At 33.8% G+C, this 23577-nt stretch overlaps 1 protein-coding gene across 1 annotated transcript in view; it reads left to right on the top strand.

Moving 5' to 3' along the window:
- The window catches only part of LOC137634621 (delta-sarcoglycan-like), a 52886-nt gene extending 29938 nt beyond the window's left edge, over window positions 1-22948 (top strand). Inside the window, exons 4-9 of the mRNA XM_068367089.1 lie at window positions 1135-1306; window positions 2908-3030; window positions 3479-3551; window positions 18514-18758; window positions 21612-21736; window positions 22433-22948. Of these exons, the coding sequence (XP_068223190.1) occupies window positions 1135-1306; window positions 2908-3030; window positions 3479-3551; window positions 18514-18758; window positions 21612-21736; window positions 22433-22513 (819 nt within the window). The 3' untranslated portion in view covers window positions 22514-22948. The remainder of the gene's footprint in view (window positions 1-1134; window positions 1307-2907; window positions 3031-3478; window positions 3552-18513; window positions 18759-21611; window positions 21737-22432) is intronic.
- The last annotated feature ends 629 nt before the right edge of the window (window positions 22949-23577 follow it).

Below are 23577 nucleotides of genomic sequence, written 5' to 3'. Positions count from 1 at the left end.
AGCAGGAATCAGCTGAAATTGACTTGGAGTGAACTTGAGTTTCATAAAAACAAAGATTTTTCCAAACCTCTTATTTTCGATTACCTTTCAAGTTATTTCATATCTTTATTCCATCATATTTTTTTGGTGATTAAATTTGAAATGAATATCATGCATAAGCATGAAATCTGTTACTTTTTCCCGCAGTTGATAGTAGCTTTGCTTAGTTTCGCTTCTAGATAGTCCTACAATCATGAAAGTGGGTATTCCGCGAATAAACTTCTGCTGGGTGGGTTAATATATTATATTGTTTTAGCATCCAGTGGGTGGAAGGTTTCATTTTATACGATGTCAACCCATAATGCAGGAGAAAGCACAAAGAATCCTCTCAACTTGTTAAAACTCTCAGATCATTAAATAAAAGTAACCTAACACCAAAGGGAAATCCAATGGACAAAGGTTTCCTTCCATAAGAAATGTAAATCCTAACTCATTCCATTTCCCGTGACTATATTCTGTTCACAGCCATTACAAGGGGCAAGGTTACAAGCCTTAAGTTCGATTTCTTTAGAAGGATAGAGTTGTTGAACCTATTTTGAAAGTTTATCACGTCATGAGGCTAATATCCACAAGATTCTTTTATTGCTACCATAATTTAATCGTCCTTCAATTACAAACTCTTAAATAACTTCTTCCTCTTAGATTGATAATTTCAATTAATCCAACATGAAGTGTTAAAATATAAAAAAATATATACTTTTCATATTTGAATAAAACTTATCTCTAAATATGTATCTTGATTACGTTGACAGAAAATCTAATTTAATGCTTATCAAAAGTTTGAAAATTATTCCAGTTTTACAAAGTGAGAAGAATAAAAGTTAAAAAAAAAAATAATCCTATTGACGAGATTCTAAATTCATTCTTTTCCTGGTATCGTGATATTTTTCTAAATGAAAGGATTATAAATACTAGGATTAACACGAAGATTAAAAGTCCAATTAACTGTGCTACTAAAATCATTATTGGCAATTAATAAAAACAAAACCTTTCTTATTGGAAGGATATAAAGTACTTCTTCATGGAGGATGAATGCTTAACACTCCAATTTCTTGTTGGCGACAGTTTTGTACCCTTTTTATTATTATCTTACAGATGTCAGTGGCGAGTATCATGAGCAGGAAGGGAGAAGATATTCCCATCAATGGGTATTTTAACCTGACTATTCAAACATCCGAAGAACAAGAAACTCTTACAGAATATGACGATGCAAATTCCACAACCAGCGACCAGTTACTGGAAAACCGACCTGCCTACCTACACCTTGGTTAGTGTTCTCGATACCAAAGTATCACTTGGCATACCTTCCTCCTATCTATGTTTGGTATAGTTCCCAAAACACATATAAACATTGACCTACCTACCTTTGCACCTACCACTAAGAAATTACTCTCTATTCGTCTATCAACATTTTTTTCTGGGTCATTAAAAGCTCTCAACCTCGCCTAAAAAGAATAACAGTGGCTAAAACAAATTACAAAAATATGCACAACAGCTCAAATGTTTACCCTAATCACATTACAGGCAAGTAACAGATATTCATTGGGAGTAAGAAAATATCAAATTACAGAAAAAAAAAAAGTGTACAGCTGTTTAGTATCTGTAATAAATGGGTCATGGTCTCAGGAAAACCATGCATCCCCCCCCCCCCAAAAAAAAATCGGGACGTCCTAAAATATTCGCAATTAAGGAACCAGTAGATGGCATCCAATCATGATATCGTTTGGGATGGCAAACGTATGCTCTCCAACGTATTAAACCATGAGCTACCTCTAGGCCCACTAATTTAATAGATATCGTAGAAATGAACAAATTTTCTGCAATGTGAGTATCATGAATGCCAGCACAAAAGAAATATTTGATACCCAAGATGAAGAAGGGGTTTACCACTTTGAACCTGAATCAAGAATCAAAGCAATAGAAAAATGTTAGTTTTACAAATAAAAATTCAAGTAAAAATGGAGAAATGCATATCTAAAAACAAGTCAAACGAATAAAAAAAAATTACGACGAAATGAAGAAGAAAGCAGCAAATGGGAATGGTGTTGCTTTGAGACAGGACCTTTGTGCAACACAGTAGGTGGCAATGACAGAAACGACCAACAATGGCTTAAAGTTGCTACCTCGTGCGTCTTTATATCACGGCCTAAACTGAAATCCATACTCTTTTCTTTTTAACTATTTTTGGAACAATAATAAAGCTATTCATGATATGAGGAGTATTTGGATGCCCCAAAGGAACGATACCAGAACATCAGGTATCTGATTGTATGAAACTATATGAAATTTTAATATTTTTCAAAACATCTTTCTCTAGCGACACCTTTTTGGCAGAGAAGAGAACCTTTTGAATGACCCTCGAAAGAATGTGTCTTCGATGTATCGAGGGCCGACTCACCTTCCAATCTCCACCATTTTTTAAAGGATATAGTTTTTCTGCTCTGAATCAAATCACTAAAAGGTGTATATTTACCACTAAGTCAAAAATAACTCTTTCTAAATTAATACGATAAAATTATATATAACTGAAACTAAAGGACTGAAAAGCGCTTTCATTACCATATCATACGACTAAGAGCTTTCATATCGTGTCGTAAGCACGGATAACAAATTATTCCAAATCAAGCTACTAGTTAAGATAGCATACACCTATAATAATAGAAATATAATCCCCATTAATATTAGAGAGAGAGAGAGAGAGAGAGAGAGAGAGAGAGAGAGAGAGAGAGAGAGAGAGAGAGAGAGAGAGAGAGAGAGAGAGAGAGAGGGGGAGAGAGAGAGAAGTCACATCTAAATACCTGAGAAATTATGTCACAAAAAGGGAACCTTTTATGATATAAGCAATATAATACTTCTGTATATTGACAGATGTGAAAAACGTACTAGCTGGATCGAAACGGTTCGTCGTGCGGGACCATCATTCAGGAGATGAACTCTTCCGGGCAGATGGAAAAGGAACATATGTCGGATCCAAAAGATTCACAGTTACCGGTAAGTGCAATACTGTTACTAAAACAATAGGGCTTTAAATGTAAGGCAGCGTATGAGTAAAATTTTCTAATCAACTTTTCTAGAAAATCTTTTTAGTTGATCTATCAGACTTTTTATGGGGCTGAAACCATTATAGATGAAGTCAATTTGTTGTAAACTCGATACGCCACTGGAGGGAGAAAAAGAGAGAAAAAAAAGAGGGGGGGGGGGCAGACGATAAACGTTGACATCATAATATTATGAAGAGTAAAATTATTTACAATAAGCTCTAACTTTATGAATAAAAAACTAAGGACAATAAAAAATCTAGTTCAATACATAGAAAATATTCTAGTTTTACTACAACTACAATCAACACACATTTCATAACTGAGTAGGGGAAAATGAAATTCTAACAAAATGTTTACTGACTATAAAAGACAATTATAATAGATAAAAATATTTTCAGGTAACGAAGGCGCAGAATTTCTTGGATCACTACAGACACCTCATCTATATTCAAAAGGAATACATGTAATGAGGTAAGCTATAAAACAGGTATTTGGATTTTCTATGACGATAAAATATAAATATCTTGAACTAAAGCGATGCAGTCTCGCTCCCTTGCATCTTTTTAATAGTGGTAACAACGAGACGAACATATCTGCCCAAGGAAAATAATTTTAACGAAATCCAATGCCTTTTTAAGTGACAATTGGTACTGCTCATAAAAGAAAACAAGTTAAATTGGCTAAAAATATGAAGTTGGGTGGTGATTATCAATTAAAGGAAGTGAGGTTAAAAAACTGTTTAACTGGTTGACCTTTGACTTGTGACTTTCACATATAATCTGTTGAATATTGAAGTTTGATGTGAACAACAAAGATCAATGTATGGAACAAGCAAACAATGAAGAGGCTTAGAAGAACAACACTAAAGTACCTGTAAAACAAGGAAACTGAGGGGACCTTTTGGGAACAGAATTCGAGCAACGAAAGACATGTAACGGGGGGAATCCGTGCGGGACACCCAACAATTCCGGGTTAAGCCATACCCATGCCTCTAACAACATAAGAGATGAGATGAAAACTACTTCGGGAGGTAGTATTACAAATTTAGTTCTTTGCATCTCAACCGAAGGTACTATCTAGATCTGCATTAAGGACAATATACATGTGTACGAAAGATTAAGAGTAAGTTTTCTGAGAAGGATGAAAAAAGTGAAGAATGGAAATATCAGGAAATTAATGGGTCCGGTATAAGGGGACATGAAGCATTTTGAGAATGAATGCTCAATTAATTATCTGGCAAAACAACATCAAGAGCATTCTGAGATATTTTTCTTAAAATCAGCAAAATGAAAATAGACGATGGATCACATATGTGCAAGTTGCCGAAAATATATTCATCATCACACGGTGAGTTTGAACATATGCACAGAAAATTGATTTTTCCACCATTCAGTCTAATGATATATCAAAAATTATTAGAATCCCTCAAACAACCGAAGGTATCTTTTCAATTACGCCATAACTTTTACTCTATCTTATCTCCTTACAGTTATTGGCTATTACATGAAATAACCGACGATTAGTGCGGCTTCTTGAATGTCAGTTATGACTGAAACTGTAACAACTCCCTGTAAACAAACAATATATTTTGTTAATGTTGCAATTTGAATAATCATTAACGTACGGACACACGTTATTCACCAAACCTTTTGTAATTGAAGTATTATGATGCAGTCTAAAACATTCTTAATTTCCATAAATGAATAAAAAACTTTCACGATAGATCCGTCGCCATTATATGCTTTAATCGTATATATTCATTTTTTTTCCCAAGATTACAGTAGCCATATCAAACAAGAGGACATAAAAATAGCATCTATGAAACCCAGAAACTATAAAGGTAAATAAGCGTTAAATAGAAAAAAAAGCCTCTCAGCACGAATCAACGACCAGTTATCTCACATGGAATACAACTAGTATCCCTTTGATGCGAAATAATCTTATTAGCTTGAATAATTCCAAAGGGTCGTAAACAATGATCAAAGAAGGGGAGAATTCCTCAAAGACGATTACTGAATGTTATGCATAGCATCACTGCAAATAGGATTAATTCTTGAGTGAGCTTCAAATCTAATATGGGAACAAAATGAAATGATAATGTGATCATTCACGTACATCATTACCTTCTGATCTTGTAGACGCGCAAATAACACAAACACACACACACACACACACACACACATATATATATATATATATATATATATATATATATATATATATATATATATATATATATATGTATATCACTAACTCTCGTGATTTTAATCAATGTAAATATCAAACACATTGGCATCTAATATCAAATTCTACCTTTGGAAATTTATACCCACTGGAAAATGAATTTTCAGTGGATATACATTCCCAAAGGTCGAATTCGATATTAAATGCCATTCTGATCAATATTTACATTGATTAAAATCAGGAGTGTTAGTGATAAGTATTCAACATTAATAACCACGTGTAGCAAACTCACTAATCAGCTATTATGGTGGAGATGGGTTGACTTCAAGTCTAAGAACAGATTCCAGAATTCGATAGGAATATGTACATTGTTAGTTAAGAGTACTTTGCTGGTATTGTTTCGACTCAAGAGGCAAATGTTCGAATCCTTGCCCAGCCAGAAGCATTTATCAAAAATTAATTTCAAATGGATATACATTCCCAAAGGTAGAATTCAATGTTGAATGCCATTGTGGTTGATATATACATACATACATACATACATACATACACACACACACACACACACACACACACACACACACACACATATATATATATATATATATAAATATACACACACACACAAACACACGTGTGTGCGATGCACTTCTGTCAAAATCGGACTTGGGAAATGAAACCAATGCAATAACCCCCCCCCCCAATAAAAACAAAAAACAGGAAGAATGTCAGTCAAACAAACAGGGGTTTAACTACGAAAGAAAGTAGAGAGTGGGGTTCCCCTGCTGTATGAGACCGGAAAAGCAGCCATCAAAGTAAGTAAGATGCGTCCGTATATTGGAGGCATTAGATTAGGTAAGTAGACATACAGTCTCATGGGAGGGTATGTGAACATCCAAAATAAAAGTGGATACGGGGACACAATGCCAGGGAATACTGTAGTGTAAAGAGTGCGCTAGGTTCACCAACTATCCAGAGCGTTCACCAACAAAAGGTAATGTCGACTACTTTTCAATTTGATTTTACCGTAAAATTTATACATATATATAAACACACCCACTCACATATCTATCTTTTTTTACGTTTATATTTCTATCGGTTGTTTTCAAGCACATGTCTTCCGATTTAATTTAGTTTAGTTGACCCAATATCACTCTTCATATTTAATATAAACGATGATATTGCACTACATATCCTTAAGAGCGTTTATTGCCTAACAGCCCTTAAGCATGACCTTTAGAGCTGTTTTAGTCAAATGATTCTACATTATTATTATCATTATTACTTGCTAAGCTACAACCCTAGTTGGAAAAGCAGGATGCTATAAGACTAGAGTACAATGGTTTGATTTTGGAGTTTCCATCTCCTAGAAGACCTGCTTACCATAGCTAAAGAGTCTCTTCTACCCTTACCAAGAGGAAAGTGGCCACTGAACAATTACAGTGCAGTAGTTAACCGCTTGGGTGAAGAATAATTTTTTGGTAATCTCAGTGTTGTCAGGTGTATGAGGACTGAGGAGAATTTGTAAAGAATAGGGCAGACTATTAGGTGTCTGTGTAGGCAAAGGGAAAGAACCGTAACCAGAGAGAAGAATCCAATGTAGTACTGACTAGCCAGTTAAAGGACCCCATAACTCTCTAGCAGTAGTATCTTAACGGCCGGCTGGTACCCTGGCCAACCTACTACCTCTGAAAATTTTCTGTTCCTTGTGGACAAATACTAGGATTATAGAAAACGAACTAAAATTAGTAGTTTCTACTTTCACTTGCAACAACCCACCTCAGGCCTTTCCAAAATTAAGAAACTATTCCTTGATTTTTTTCTGATATATTTATTTCTTCTGGTATAAAACCATCTTTCTCCATAACCACCCCACTCCCTTTATAAGGGGGTTAGAGATACAATTTAATTATTTCCATATAAAAATATCTACTTTCTATAGATGGTAAAATTCATCGGAAATATAAGTACTGCAAGTCAAAAATGTTTCTTTATGAAAGTAAACATTTAATTCAATGAAACCTTGAAGCAGAATCATTTTTGGGAAAGCTTAAATCTATACCATATTTTCATTAAACAAAATAGGAGAACTCATATAGGTACTTGCAAATGGTCCATCCTATATACTGTATGTCATTCAGTTGCAATATTTTTTTTCTTAAAAACCTTCAACATAACAGAGGCCCCATATGACAGGTCTGAATAACTGCACCAGCTTTTCATCACCGTAACTACAAACATTCAGGTACCTTTATTTTGGGGCTTCATACAGTATCATAGAAGAGTTGTGATTGGATATTTTTTTGGAAATATTAAATCCGAAATTATTCATTCAACTGGAAGTCAAAAGATTATTATAGTCAAATTTTAAAAGGACATCAAATAATTCCTGTTTCATAGTTTAAAATTCTTTTGATGGGGAAGAAATATCTACTGAGAAAACCAGATGTGGAAATCTCTCCATCAGGTGAATTATTATCTTCAGAGAAAGAATCGTAAATCTTTTGCCTTACAAGACATTATACGAAGACTTACCCGCAATAAACATCAGAAACGTAATCGTAAATCTCTATGCAACCCACCTACCACATGTAATTTGGAGTAACGATGCACACTGACTAATGCAAGAATTTTTCTATTCGGAGAATATCAATGCTGTACCATACACAAAGATTTCAATGGGATGGTCATTATCATACTAATGATAACAAAAGATGCAAAAATAATAACGTCATGCATTTAATTCTCAAAATATTCTCCAAATTCAACGTCCTCTAAAAGAACATCTATAAATGTTGCCCTGTTTGCCGACATTCAATTTTAACAATCTTGGAGGCAGACCATCCAAAAATGATTTATGACGATCCTCCATGATAATATAAATCCAATTTATCCAGAATTCATTGAACATTTCTCAGTGAGTTATAATTCACCTTTTCCTCGACTTACAAAAACATAACGAATACTTTCCTTTTCTCGGAAGCAAATGGCCTCCTCGTTTAATAACAAAGGAGACTTCTCTTGCCAGCTTATAGAAAAGGCCACTTAACCATTTTCTCGTTATTTCAATCAAAATACCCTGGCCATTTCACTCAACTTAATATTTCCATAATAAATTTGAGAGAGAGAGAGAGAGAGAGAGAGAGAGAGAGAGAGAGAGAGAGAGAGAGAGAGAGAGAGAGAGAGAGAGAGACTCTTAAACTTTAATTATTTTCTGCGAATTGACTTCTTGAACGAACCCTACTTAACTAACCTTTGACCTAACTCAAAAATGCAAATATTCGTAATTCCGGAGCTTAATCACGTTCCTTCTTTCCACACGTAGATTATTGAAGAAGGTGGAGAGAACACGAAAAAAATTGAATTACTCGTGGTTTCCCCTTAGACACGATGCTCAAAATTTTTATTACTTGAGAATATAGAAAATGGTGCAACTCTTACTTTAAATAAGAAAAATCAGTAAACATACGACGATTTTTCTGTAAAAAAAAAAGAAAAGAAAAAAAAAAGAAGTTACACTGTTAAAATTTTGTAGTGAGATTTTTGTCATCCCGAGTTATTGTTAAAGAATGACTATAGTAAGGGCTTCAACTACAAATATCTTCGTACTCGTGTGTAAAGCTGGGGCTGACTATCTAATCGGAAGCCAAGATTGGCTGGTGGAGGGTTTTGGCAGTGACAAGAAAACTTAAGATGGGGAGGATTATCGAACGATTGGATATTGAAAGTGATGAAGTTTTAATTACCTAAAAGACATAAAGTAAATCCCAGGTCCCGGATGGCAATGGTTTTACTCTTTGGGAAGAGATGTTGCAAAATCATTTCCGAAAAGAACTGGCACCGTTACATATAATAGAATCATAAATTGGTACCAGGCATCTCTCCAAGCCACCAAATTACTCTTCAGAAATAAATGAAATTCTTATTTCTCTGAAAGCCATTCTCTGATTAACGCAACTATTTTTTTTTTATTAACATTCCTGCTTCCCTTTAAACATGAAAAACAAAATTCTTTGATAGTTTTTTTTCCCTTACCTCGTTGCCGGATTAGAGTGGGAAAAATCCTATTTCGACCCACAGCCCTGAATATTAAAATGAATAAATGAACAAGAGACGATAACAACAGAATAAACAACAAAGGAGAGAGGCAGAGGTTTCCCTTAAAAAGAGAGGAGAGAAGTGAAAAAGAAAAGAAAAGTGAGGATTTCAGAGCATAGCCTAAATGCAGAGAACCGGAAAATGCCATTGCAGACACCAATTTACGGGATACGTTAATCACGGCGGAGTACACCACTTCCGAGGCATTACTTTATAACAAAATGGTGGGATTTTTAGGATAAGTCTCTCAGTTTAATATACATATATATGAGAATATCACCCGTTACTATTCCACTGCAGAACAATAGCCTCAGGCATGTCCTTCCACTTGCGTCTGTTTGTGGTCTTTCTATTGCCAGTCCACACCCGCAAACTTTCTTAATTACTCAATTCATCGTCTTCTCTTCCTTCCCCTGTTTCTTTTGCAATGCAATCTCTAGGGACCCATTCTGTTATTCTTTATGTCCATCTATTGTGTTATCCTCATTACATGCCCTGCACTTGTCCATTTCTCTTTTTCACATGCTGTTAGAATAGCATCTACTTTAGTTTGTTCTCGCATCCATGTTGCTGTTTTTCGGTTTATTAACGTTATTCCCATCATTATTCTTTCCATGGCTCTTTGAGTTGTAACTAGCTTATGTTCTAAGGTTTTAGTATGGCTCCAAGTTTCTGATACATAAGTTAAAACTGGTAGGAACATTTGATTAAATACCTTTATTTTTAGAGAAAGTTAATTTTTGATTTTCATAATCTCATTTTTTTTACCAAATGCTCTCCATCCCAGACTTATCCCTCTTAATTTCGGTCTCATGTCTTGGGGAAACAATTACTGTATGTCCTAATTACGTTTATTTATCAACAATCTCTAGGAGTTCGTCCATAACTCTTATTTGTTGTCTCTGCATTTTCATTGAACATAATCTTAGTTTTACTCATATCAATTTTAGTCATACATTTCTACTTTCTCTATTCATATCTATCATCTTTTGTAATTCCTCATATGATTCCCTAAACACAGCTATGTCATCTGTGAATCTCAAGTTGTTAAGGACTTCCCAATTATTATTGATTCCTACATTTTCCCAATCTAAATTCTTATAAGCTTCTTCTAGACCCGCTGTGAATAATTTAGGAGAGATGGGGTCTCCCTATCGAACTCCTTTCTCAATCGGAATTTTCTAACTAATTTTATGTAGTTTTAGGATTGCTGTTCTTCATGTATAGATTCATCTATCCCTTGTCCTTGAAAGGCTTTCATTATTGGAAGGAATGAAAACACGAAAAGAGTACGTTATCCTAGCACTACTCTAAATATAATACTGTCCCACATATATAAAAGTAGGCATACTTATTCAACTTACTTCCTAACTTAGCAATACTACGACGTAAAATTACTTTCACAAAATAAGAATTAATCAAGACGTGTGAATCCGATGTGCATTTGGATTTTTTGGGGGGAACAATTTATAATAATTATCAAGAAAAAATTTCTTCATACAAAATGAACTCAACAAAATTTCCACAAATTCAATTTATCTTCCCTTGTTTAACGAGTTGTGTAATGAATTCCCAGAGCTAGCACCAAATATTATATGAAAGAATTGCAAGACCCACCACAAATTTAATATTGTAACCCATTTTAAAATCTTACCACAAAACAAAATTCTAGACAGGCACCATATCATACCAGACACGATCTCGTGCAATTTGATAAAAACTTCAACATTTACTTTCTACTTAATTGAAATAATGTACTATTTTAAACCGAATTTAGCTCACGCAAAAAATATTATAAATAGAAAGTAGACATGAAAGGCATTCTGTTCTTTTCAAGGCTTTTCAATATAACAAAATACACTTACCCGATAGGTTAACTAACTCTATTGAAAATCTATAGCACGATGAGTATGCATATTCAGTATTCCACACTCAATACTAGAAGTAAATATAAACACTGGTCTATTCCTTCATACATAAAATAAAAAGTATTTAAAAATGAAATACATTAAAAATGCGAGAAATTAAAACAATTAAATTATTTAAACATGAAAGAATAACGCAAGCACTTCAGCTATTACCTAAAATACAAAGATGCCACTTCAGTAAAAACTGTCAAAGCTTCCAAAAAAGAAAAAATTGCAAGATGTAAATTGAACATCCCGCATCCAACAAAAGGTTTCATTTCATTTCATTACAACTTTCTTTAAAATTGACATCTAACTAAATGGTAGTCTCAAAAACATGTTGGTTTTTTTTCTACACCTTTTCACCCGCTATTCTCCGTTTCCTTCGTACATCAATTGATGTCATCTTGACTTCACTTTGTACAAACGATGGCAAACTTTAGCACTGTAATTACCTTTCATGCTTCAATATTAACGTTGGGTGTTGCAGGGCAAAAGACCCTGAGGAAAGCATTCTCTCTTCAACATTTCACATTGTTACTGGGTTTGTCTATTTACGACACTGGCTACGATAAACCTTTTACTTTGAAGAAAGTTTGATATTTTTTCAATCATGTAAAAATATTTTGTCATTTGAAAATAGTTTAGTAACCCTTTGGTTGCCAGGAAGTTGGTTTTTCGTCAAGTTACCATCACTGTACAATAGACTTCAACATTCCATTTATGTTAATCTTACTTGTCCGCCCTGGGTGAGATTATTCAATATAAGGTTATGGCTTAGTCTTGTATACCCTGTTTCTTCCCCCAAACGCTCAAGGCCAATAATTTAGAGCCTAATCAGTAAAGAATTATTGTGGCTTAATTTAAGTAAATGTCTTTCTTATCCTAAAACTTGACGTAATCCTTGTTGAAGACACTAATACAATAAACTGTCAAAGAATTACCAATATTAATATATCTATTGGGCACTAACAAACAAAATTTATTCAAAGAATGGGCAGGTTATTTTTTTCCCATATTTTTCTGCAAAAGATAGCCTGCGTCGTATAAACACTGTAACTTGGCAAAAAAAAAAAAAAGTATATATATTTTCAAGCCTTATTCAAATTCTACCATCATGAAAACGGTTTACCTTTTATCCGAGGGAAGCGCTTAAAATTCAGGTTCCTTTCATGAACATTTTTACCCGTCACATGAAAGAGATCGTTAAAAGAAAAAAAACAAGTTACCAGTTTCACCGTAATTTTCCCCCCTTTTTCGTCTTTTTATCAGGGGAAAATGAGAAAATATACGTATTCTTTGTGCCCAATAAAGGAATAATGGGTCATCTTTCCGATTTTTTTTTTTTTACACATTTACTATTATCAATATGACTCACATAGCTATATCGTGATAACAGCTGTAGTATAAGACAGGTTGAAACTATATTTTCAGGGGTAAATAATAATAATAATAATAATAATAATAATAATAATAATAATAACAAAATAATAATAATACAAATTCTTAGATCATGCTTCGGTAAATAGGCTATCTTATTCTGTCTACTTACAGGAGCGAGAGGGAACACACTCTGACCATACAGTATACTGTATTGCCGCTATACTTATTCAGAGTCCATAAAGGAAAAGAAAAGAACACCTGAATAGATATTGTTTTATGTACTATGGTCGTTAATATTAATATGTTTATTAATTTCGCAAGGAACAAATTACGGTGGTATCGTAAAACTATTTACAAGAAACCACAATTCATGATATCCTCGAACAATATAAAACACATATAAAAAATTATCGATGTCCCATTATCTATTTAAACAGGAGTTCTGAAGTGATATACTTATGTTCAAACACCAAAATCTCGTATAAATGAAATGTCGTATAAACATCTTCAGGACCATCCTCCAAATATAAATGTCAAAGTTTACCTGATAATTTTTATCCAGACCAACACTTTAATACTTCTTTAAATGTTTTTATCTCACTGTAGTTGAATTATATTTGGTTTACGCTGATGATTCTTAACATCATTAACATCCTTGAATGTATTAACCGAAGATTGTCTTCCTGTAACAAATAAAAAAAAATATATACAAATTTTATTCTACTACTAAAAAGTCTGGATAAAAATAAATTATGTAAGAGAACAACAACACTCCTCCTAAGAAGGCAATACGGCCTATCTTAGAAAAATGAGAGTGGCAACAAGAAAACTTAATGGAAGAACCATGCGATAAATACCTCAAATAACACCGTTATAAGCCAGGCATCTGTACTCCAACAACATAAATCTCGTATTACAGAGTTGCTTCTACTTCACAGATAAAGAAGAGGTAGAAATTCACGTCCCTCTCCTGGAATATAAATTCTTTCTTCCAGCTGACATTGGCAAGATCGCCCAATTACTAAGCTGTTGTTTATTCTATAAATTTTCTAGTGTTTGTAGGGGTCAATGAAGACTCCTCACTTTACTGCATGACTTGGCTGTTATAATTAGTCGTCTTCTTAATTAGCATTCCAGCCCTTTTCGCATAAATCATTATTTATGTAATAGCTTAAGGAGGTTTTAGTGCATATATAAATTCTATAAACTTCATTAACTAGTTTTATCGTCTATCTCTTTCAGTTCATCTCTTGAACCATGAAGATTTAGTTAATTCACCTGAATAGGTTTAAAGGATCTTGCGTCTAATCTAAGCGAGTTCCGTTCCCTGAGGATCCTGACTCTTGAATTCTTATTTTTTTCCGTTTCTTTTTTTCTTTTAAGGGGATGCTTGTTAAGATAAGATAGCGTTGTCATTTGGTAACATTCTATATATATATATATATATATATATATATAAAATCAAGTAATTAATCTTTACCCTACATAACCGTGAAGCTTTCCGTTTACATTCACAGGCCTAAGGATAAACAAGACAGCACTGGCCTTGTTTGGAACTCATGTTGCGATTCGGCTTTTTATCAGTACCCAGCTAAAACCTAACGTTACTTTCAATATATCTTTGACTTTATAACCGTCAGTTTTAACTGGTCGATAATATACAAACAAGTTCACTTCTCATCACAAAATGGTACATTAAAAAATTAGTTTTTTTCTCTTTTTAATAAATCGAAATCTGAAATGACTTGATGAGGTTCAATAGCTTTCGTTCGTCATACGATTTCCATATAGAATTCAGGTATTTTACGTTGCAAGTCCACACACATCTATACTTATACTGTATAGCTTGATAAACGACATGAAATTAAACTGTCCAAAGGGAAGACGGTTTAAAGAATTCAATACAACCTATAACTCTTAGTTATGTCCAGCATTTATGCCCAATCTCACAATAGTCGAAACCCATACTATCATGCAGTGAAAAATATTGGCTCATAAAATGGATTTGGTGTCTCATAAAATGGTCTTGTGTCCCTTGTAATTGATTTTCTAGAAAATCGTCTGGGCAACTATACATACGATGGAAGGGTTGTCTGAAAAAAATGAAATATTTTTTACAAAAAAGAAAACCCACCAAACCACCACTTTCCTTAGCTCTGATTTATTCCACACATACTTTTTCATCCTTCTGCAAGTATACATTCGGCTCTTAGCCATTTCCTCTTTCCACCTAATTTTTACTTCATTATCATAACTGCATCTGCCTGTCTGTCTGTCTGTAATGACGCTTTGCATGATTTTCATTAACTTTGATGAATCTGCCAGTCCTTTTACTACAACAAAACATATACAGCTCGTTGGTTATGTCGCCGCATATGTCGTTAAATCTGTCATTACCGTTTACCTTCTCAAAATTTATCGTCGTCACTCTTGACAAATCAGATCTTTATGGAAAACGATCGCAAGTCACAAATCTCCACATTAGTATTCCAGACGTAAAGCCTCCACAAAATTATAAAATCTTTTAGGATCTGCACTGAGAGAGAGAGAGAGAGAGAGAGAGAGAGAGAGAGAGATAGCATTCCAAACGTAAAATCTCCATAAAATTATAAAATCTTTTAGGATCTGCACTGAGAGAGAGAGAGAGAGAGAGAGAGAGAGGAGAGGAGAGAGAGAGAGAGAGAGAGAGAGAGAGAGAGAGAGAGAGAGAGATCTCAAAATTATGAATTGGAAAAAGTTGTATTTGCTTAACGAATCCGATATCTCAACACCTAAATTCTTTTACGTGGCTGTTTCCACCTTAAATTCCAACTCCTATTCCATGTCGCCGTGGACGATTCCTAAAAGTCGAGGAAAACTCTTTTGTCTTGGAATCCTTGGGAATATCTTCGAGCATTTGTAAAACGAAGTGAGCATTTATGCAATGATTCATTTTTTGTATCATGATTACTACAAATGACGACCGAGAGAGAGAGAGAGAGAGAGAGAGAGAGAGAGAGAGAGAGCAATAATTTTATGCTTTTTTATAGAAAAGTAACCTTAATACTGTTGTTGAATATCTTTTACAATATCAAAGGCTATATTTTAAATTCTCTTAAAAGATTATTTGATATATATATATATATATATATATATATAATATATAGTCGGATATATATATGACTAAGCCTTTATAATCAACTGCTCAAATTAATTTTCTCACCGGCGGAGAAATAATAAAATACCAGCTCATAGTTCTTAAGTCACACGACTTTATGCAATATTACCAAAGTTCTTAAAATCATAAGGAATCTCTTTCTCTACCACGATAAAAGAAAATCCGCAATAATTCCAAAAAGTCATCAAATGCACATATTATATTAAAACGAACAAAGTCTGTTCATATCACGCGTTGGTTGACTTCAAAAGGCGGAGACAAGATTCCAGACCATTGGAGTCCTTTGTTTACTTACAGTTCGTTTATGGGGTAAGGTAGAGAGCTCCCATACGAGAGGTGGAATGGAAGAAAAAATGGATGTAACTATCACTGACAATATGCCGAAAATAAAAATTAATTAGTTATCATTGTCCACTGCCTCCTTAAAACTTGCTGATAAAATAGGAGAGAGAGAGACAGAGAGAGGAATAGCATACATATATATCAACAAATAAATATATATACATATGAATAAGTAAACATACATATACAGTATATATATATATATATATATATGTGTGTGTGTGTATGTGTGTATGTATGTATGTATGTATGTGTATATATATATACATACATATATATATATATATATATATATATGGCTAGGTTAAGTCAAATTTAAAACTCAAATCTTCTGAAATTACATATAAAAATCAGGCTATATATCAGTTTAGTGAGATCGAAAGTTACTGTATGGTCATGAATCATAGTATGACAGTGAAACAATATCCAACAGATATTGTAGATTTGAGAACAAAGCCTTCAGAAGAATATTGGGAATTAAATGGCATGACATAATTAGAAATGAAACTGCAAGAGAGATTGGATGCGATCATGGTGAGATGGGGATGGTTTGGGCATTATCTTCGCACTCCCCAAGAGAGATTAGTTCGCCAAACCTCTAAATTTGCTCCAAAAGGTACTAGAAGAGTTGGAAGACCCAGGCCTACATGGCAGAAGACTATGTAGCATGAAGTAGGGTAGGATGAACGGAAAAGTATTGATTTTAAAACTCAAGATAGAGACGACTGGCCAAACTTAACAGAGGCCCTTTGCACCAATAGGCGTAGGAGGAGATGATGATGAAAGAATGGCACTGAATGAATGAATTATTAATATTTAAAACTTCCGACAGTCTGTTACTGCCATCACAATCCCCATGAAATATTACCTTTAATGAACTGGTCAATTTCCGCCAATTAAATTTACGTTCACTTATATGTCAGAATATAACATTGGCTTAAAAATCCCATGAAAACAATAAGTGGCTAAGTCGCATGCTGATTGGCTCTTGCGGACAAAGACTTCACCCACAGCCTTAAACGGAGTCAATCATCAATATGGAAAAGAAGGGACACATGAAATTTGTTTTTGACTATCAGATTCAGTCTATCGGTGTACAAAGAAAATCAAGAGAGATATGGGGATGCACTTTGCACTCCATACATCAATATTATAAAATAGGCAAAGTAGGCCTGGGATCCATAGTTCAAAGCTTTCAATCCTATCTAGCCGTAAATGGATACCAGGATTTGCCCGGGTCAAGATATATGGCATAAGTCTAGTAACCTCGCCCTTAGGATTTGCTAAGATACCAAGAGGGTACTCCGTACTTTGGAAAAAAACTGTAAACGTTTGTACAATGAATATAGAGTAATCTAGGGAAAACATTATTTTCAGAAAGGCTAAAAGTTTAACAACCCTGACATCAATATTTTTTTCTTTTTTTAAATAATCATTTCGACTTTCTTTTTCTTTAAAACAAATCAATAAATTATTTACAAACTTATCAAAACAATTGAAGCAGTGGAGTATGAATCACAGCCTACCTAAAGTAATAAAAAAAAAAAAAAAAACTTATATAAAATAATAAAACATTGGGAACATAAGGAAAAAATATTTCCTAAACCTACTCCTCGCAGTTATTAACGAGTAACATAGGGAATCGGCCAGCTTCAACTAAAACATCTGATGTCCATTATATCTTGAAACATACGAGTATGAATATTCCTATTATTAATGTCGTTTGCATCTTGAAACATTTGAATATTCCTATAATCAATGTCGTTTGAATCTTGAAACATATGAATATTTCTATAATCAACTACAAATCGCTTAAATACAGAATTTACGATAAATGCGTTTGTCAGACAATGCAATTAATGAACAGTAGGCGTGAAATATACCAATGATTGATTTTTGTGGTCAAACTAAATCAAATCTATTATTTCATTGTACGCTACAATATAAAATATAGTGCCTAGTTGGCAGACTTTGACTCTCAAGCATTGCTAAATTCATAGCATTCATCACCATTTTAAGCAATTATCTAAGAGGACATTCAGTTCTTAATAATAATAATACTGACTATTAAATCTAATAAAAATCTGTAGGAAAGACAGCAAAATACAAGAAGAAGGTAAACAATAATTTACGTCAAAATAAATTCCGCCATACAGTACATCCTCATATCATACTAACTAGATGAAGAAATATTTCTCAATTTTTCAGTTTCTAATGTCAATTCTCAACAAGGAAAACAGAAAAAGGAAAGAAAAATTAACAATTTCCATGTAAATTCTGTTTCCAAACAGGCTCAACAAGGAAAACTAAAATAGGAAAGAAAAATTAAAAATTTTCATGTAAATTCTCTATATTCAAACAGGCTAGACAGTGAAACCCGTGACATTAAATTCCGGTGCAATGAAGAACTGCGAATGGAAGCCCGTCACGGAGACATCAGCTCTATTTCCACTGGCGATGCTACTCTAAGGTCTAAGGAAGGCGCCATCAGATTCGACAGCCGAGAAATCGGCTTGATTAATCTACGTGTCGAAGGAGAAAAAGAATTTCGGGAGATGTTCGGTTCAGGAGAGGAAGGAGAATCCTCAACTACCCAGAATCCATTAGGTATGTATTTTAGCTACAGGATTCGGAAGACATGATGCATCTACCCAGACTACTATCTTTTCTCGACAAGAGAAACGAGTACTGGAAGTGCCTTGCAAGTTTATTAAAGCTTTTGTATATCAACTTATTCTTGTTCACAAATAACCATTCGCTGTGCTTAAGATTTCGGTTCGTAGTTATCATAAACCCCATTTTTTACACGAAACAATATATTTACTACATATTATCACCCCTCTAAATCAGTCTAAATGTGATCACGTAAAGTCGTTAACTTAATCCAATATTACCCCCAAAAACCTAATTCACCCGAGTTACTCTACTAATTTTAATCCACTTACTTATCCTCCAAAATCTGATTCACCTTAGTTATCCACACGGTCAATATCTGGCCTAAAGCTGTAACAAAAACCTATACTCCCTTCACTTAAAACAACCCGGAGATAAAAAATAAAAATCATAAACGATTTTCGAAAGTCCTGGTATAGAAAATCCAGAAACATATTATGGAAAGGATTTGCTATATTAAACAAATCTATCGATTAAAAAATCACGTGTTTGAATTATAGAATTTACTACGATAGATTTTTATCGTAGTCGAAATTTAAAATATAAACTTGTTGCTGATCTTGAAAAACCCATATTGCATTTTTATTAAAAGTAATTAGATTAAAGTCTAAAGCTCTTTATCTTTTCGTGATTGAATCTTTCGTTACAAAAACGTAACTCGCAGACAAAAGTGAAATATTCTCAATAACCCAACAAATAACCCAACAACAATATAAATTCGATTTATATTCGCCGTTTGGAAAGTAAGGTGCATTCATAACACCTCATGGTGTTTGTAAGCATCGTATGATATCCAGTACAAGAAAAATAGGAATAATAGCAACGTATTTTAACTTCCTTCATATAGCCAAAGGAAGCAGATAAATCTACTTTTCGAACATCCCTGCCAAAGTAAGAATTGCCTTAAAACCTAAATACAAATGAAATAATGGTTGCAGAATTAGTTGAGAAGATAATATAATTTCACGGCATTTATGAACTTCAAGACCACATAAGCTTGTCAAACTCTTAAGATGTGTATTTACTTCATATACTGTATATTTTAATATTCGTCATTCGCATAAATTAATATCCAATTTCGTGATGCCAGGTCACCATACGACGAAATAAAAAAATGTAAAGATTGAAAAATAATTAAAATATCTTGACATAAATAATAGAATATATATAAAGCTTAAAATCTATGAGAGTAAACACTCATGTACAGGGTGTCTCCGGAATGAAATGTCTTACGTCCGAAAGAGTGTCAGGTGAACTTTCTAGAAGAAAGCATCATTTGTATAGTGGTGGGGAGTGATGGCATTTACAGGAATTTTTGAGAAAAATATTATTCTTTTAAAAAGATGAGTAAAATTAACGAAAAGTTTCTTTTCAGCTAAGACAACAATCGACTTATCGTTAGAAATTGTATGTATTAGTTGAGGTGGTCGGTCTACACCTAAGAAATGTTTTAATTCTTCCATTCCACCTTGTTTCGAGTATTGTTCTTCTATCAGGTCTTCAGCAACATATTCTCATCTTAATTTACTGAATGGAAACTTGCTGTCTAATAAATTCTTTATTCCTGATCTGGATATTAAACTCTGGCATCCCCGTTCAGTTAGGTTTTTATGTAAGGTACATAAGATTTTCCATAATTCAAATCAATTGCATTCAATCTTTTCAAGTTGTGCCATTATGTACGTAGAACAAGGTATGTAGATAATTCTAACGATCATAAATTCTCTATCATAAGTCTCAACACTACACAGCATTCTAAAAGTTTTATTCCAACTGTAATCAGACTGTGGAATGATTTTCCTAATCCGGCAGTTGAATCGGTGGAACTTCAGAAGTTTGAACTTTTTGTAAATTCTTTTCTGTGGATCAAGTTGACATCAGTATCGTTTTATAGTTTATGTATGACTAACTATTTCAACGTTGTTGCAGATCTTGAAATACTTGACATCTAATATCGTTCCTTATATATAAAGTAGTTTATTTGTTATTCCCCAATGTTATCCTCCCAAGGCTACTTTCTCCGCTAGAGCCCTTGGGCTTGTAGCATTCTGCTTTTTCAACCGGGGTTGTAGCTTGGCTAGTAGTAGTAGTAGTAGTAGTAGTAACAAGAGCAATCGGAGATTTCAGACCTCCGCCATTGAATACTACCAACATATAACTAAAAGTCTACGGGCATCGCCTCCCACTTTTCAAATGCTGACTGTACAGTAAATGGTGAAAAGTGCAATGTGATAAGGAATCACGATATTGATCCGTATCACCTCCAAAATTTCATTGTTTCTTCCGATGCCTAATATCTATCCATTGTTAAAATTTGGTGAAAATCCAAAGAGTCAATTTGTTTTGACGTAATCTTGCAAATAGTGAAAAATGCAAAGCCTCATCTAGACTCCGGATCTCGATCATGTCCAAATATTTAATGGGGTCGTCCATGGCCTAAGATCTATCTGTGGTGAAAATTTCGTCAATCCGTTGAGTAGTTTTGACGTAATTCTGTCCACAGACACGCAGACAAATAAATAAATAAATAAATAAATAAACGGACTCGAAAATATAACCTCCTTGGTGGAGGTTACAATAATAATAATAATAATAATAATAATAATAATAATAATAATAATAATAATAATTATCGGTGAAAAAAAAGATGACCTAAATGATAACCGACGTTTGTATTTTCCTTTAGTACAAATCTTCTTTTAAGCATTTATATTAACCGAGCGCATGGTATCATAATTTAAAAATCAACGTAGTCTATACTGACAAATTCCCCTTTATCTCTCACAGACACTCAAATCCCCAAGCCACCAACCATTGGATCATATCCATCAGAGAAGACAACAACGACACCTATGCCGATGCTGGCGAAAGAGAATAGAAGTCCTGCCTCCGAGGAGGTGAAAGTGTATGAGGCAAGTGAAGTGTTTCCTTTGCATGTTATCATTACAAACGAATGAAAACAACACTTTAGGGGTGCAGTAACGTACCAAACGAAATACTAAATTAATCTAAATCTACTTAAAACCTTCATTCCTCACATCCCAAATATCTTTAGTAAACTGTACTTCAATTACCATAGGTCGACGTTCCCTTTACCATTAAACGTTAATTCATACCCTGCACTCTGCATTAATATCAAACTTCCGTAAATGTTCAAAGGAAATGAGAGGACTTTCTCTACAGGAAATTGGTAATTTATGAAATTAATATTACATAATCTCGAAAACAATTCAACATTTGAACTAACTGATAGCTTTTACTATGATGGGGCTGAATTTCATGTCCGGTCAGATCATGAAGATATCAAATAAGTATATATGAACGTTACACAAATATCAATTAACTTTCAAATACTATTAAAATTGAAGGCTAAATATTATTTTCAAATAAAAACGGGGCACAATCAAAGATCAAAGAACGTTAAACTTTAATTATAGGAACTATTCGTAATTCGAGGCAAAATGAACAGATAGAACACCATATAATAGTCAAACATACAAACGAACGGTGAGCCAAAAAGTGACATGAATGGTGGTAACGACGTAATAAAAAATTATCTAGGTAATTTACCTACACATTCTATTCCTCGTCTTATCTACTCCTAACAGGTATGCGTTTGCCCAAGTGGAAAACTCTTTGCTGTTGAGGCTGCCCATGCGTGCGTACCAGATGACTTTGTGTGCAGGTAGACAGCATTGTGCAGGCACCCGCTGGATGGGAGCCCCAAATACAGGACTTCTAAATGGGAGAGCTGGGTTTAAATTACGTAAATTCAAGAAGTGATTTCTTCCCCCTGCTTTTTCATCTTTAAACACCACACACAATTATACATACAATTACAAGCATATGAAAATAAATACACGCTGACATGAATGTCTCCATCAATAAGAGGAGTGTCTTCAAGATTTCGATAAGATTGTCCTTCCAACTGATATATTAAATTGTGCATAAACTTTTAAATAAAATGTGAAAACAAAATCAAGATTTATTCCGGAATTTCTTCTAAACCTTCTAACAATCGTGCCATCTTTATCAAAAGACACAATACTACACAGTATTCTAGAAGTTTTATTCCAGCTGTAACCAAATTGTGGAATGATCTTTCTGATCAGGCAGTTGAATCAATGGAGCTTCTGAAATTCAGTGTGTAAATGGTTTTCTGATCGGCAGGTTGACATAAGTCATGTTTTATAGTTTATATATGAGAGATCTACTTTAGTGATATTGCTGATCTTAAAATATATCGTTGTTTTATTCATTACTGATTTATATTTTGTTTTCTATTACCTTATTTCCTTTCCTCACTGTGCTACTTTCCTTGTTGGAACCCTTGGGGTTGTAGCATTCTGCTTTTCCAGACAGGGCTGTAGATTGACTGCTAATAATAATAATAATAATAATAATAATAATAATAATAATAATAATAATAATAATAATAATAATAACCAGAGGGGCATTCAGAGTGCAGCCCTACGCCACGGTAGCTTACTTCTCGTTGGCGTGGATTTTCAAACACTTAAATATGAACTAAGTTTGAAGTCCCGGTGACAAGGATGTCCAAACTTATGGTTGATTACATGACATGGACGTTTTGCTCGTCCATGACCTTTACATTTGACCTCCCAAAATTTTACCATTTACAACTCTTTACATAACAGTTTAAAATCCCTGCAAGTTTCACTACTTTACGATTAAAATTGTGGCCTATGATTGATAACCTGAATTTGACCTTTTGCTTGACCTTGACCTTGGA

The sequence above is a fragment of the Palaemon carinicauda genome, chromosome 45 (genome assembly GCF_036898095.1).
Source record: "Palaemon carinicauda isolate YSFRI2023 chromosome 45, ASM3689809v2, whole genome shotgun sequence".
Lineage (NCBI taxonomy): Eukaryota > Metazoa > Arthropoda > Malacostraca > Decapoda > Palaemonidae > Palaemon > Palaemon carinicauda.
Note: the sequence above shows the minus strand (reverse complement) of the source record. Positions and strands in the feature narration are given on the sequence as shown.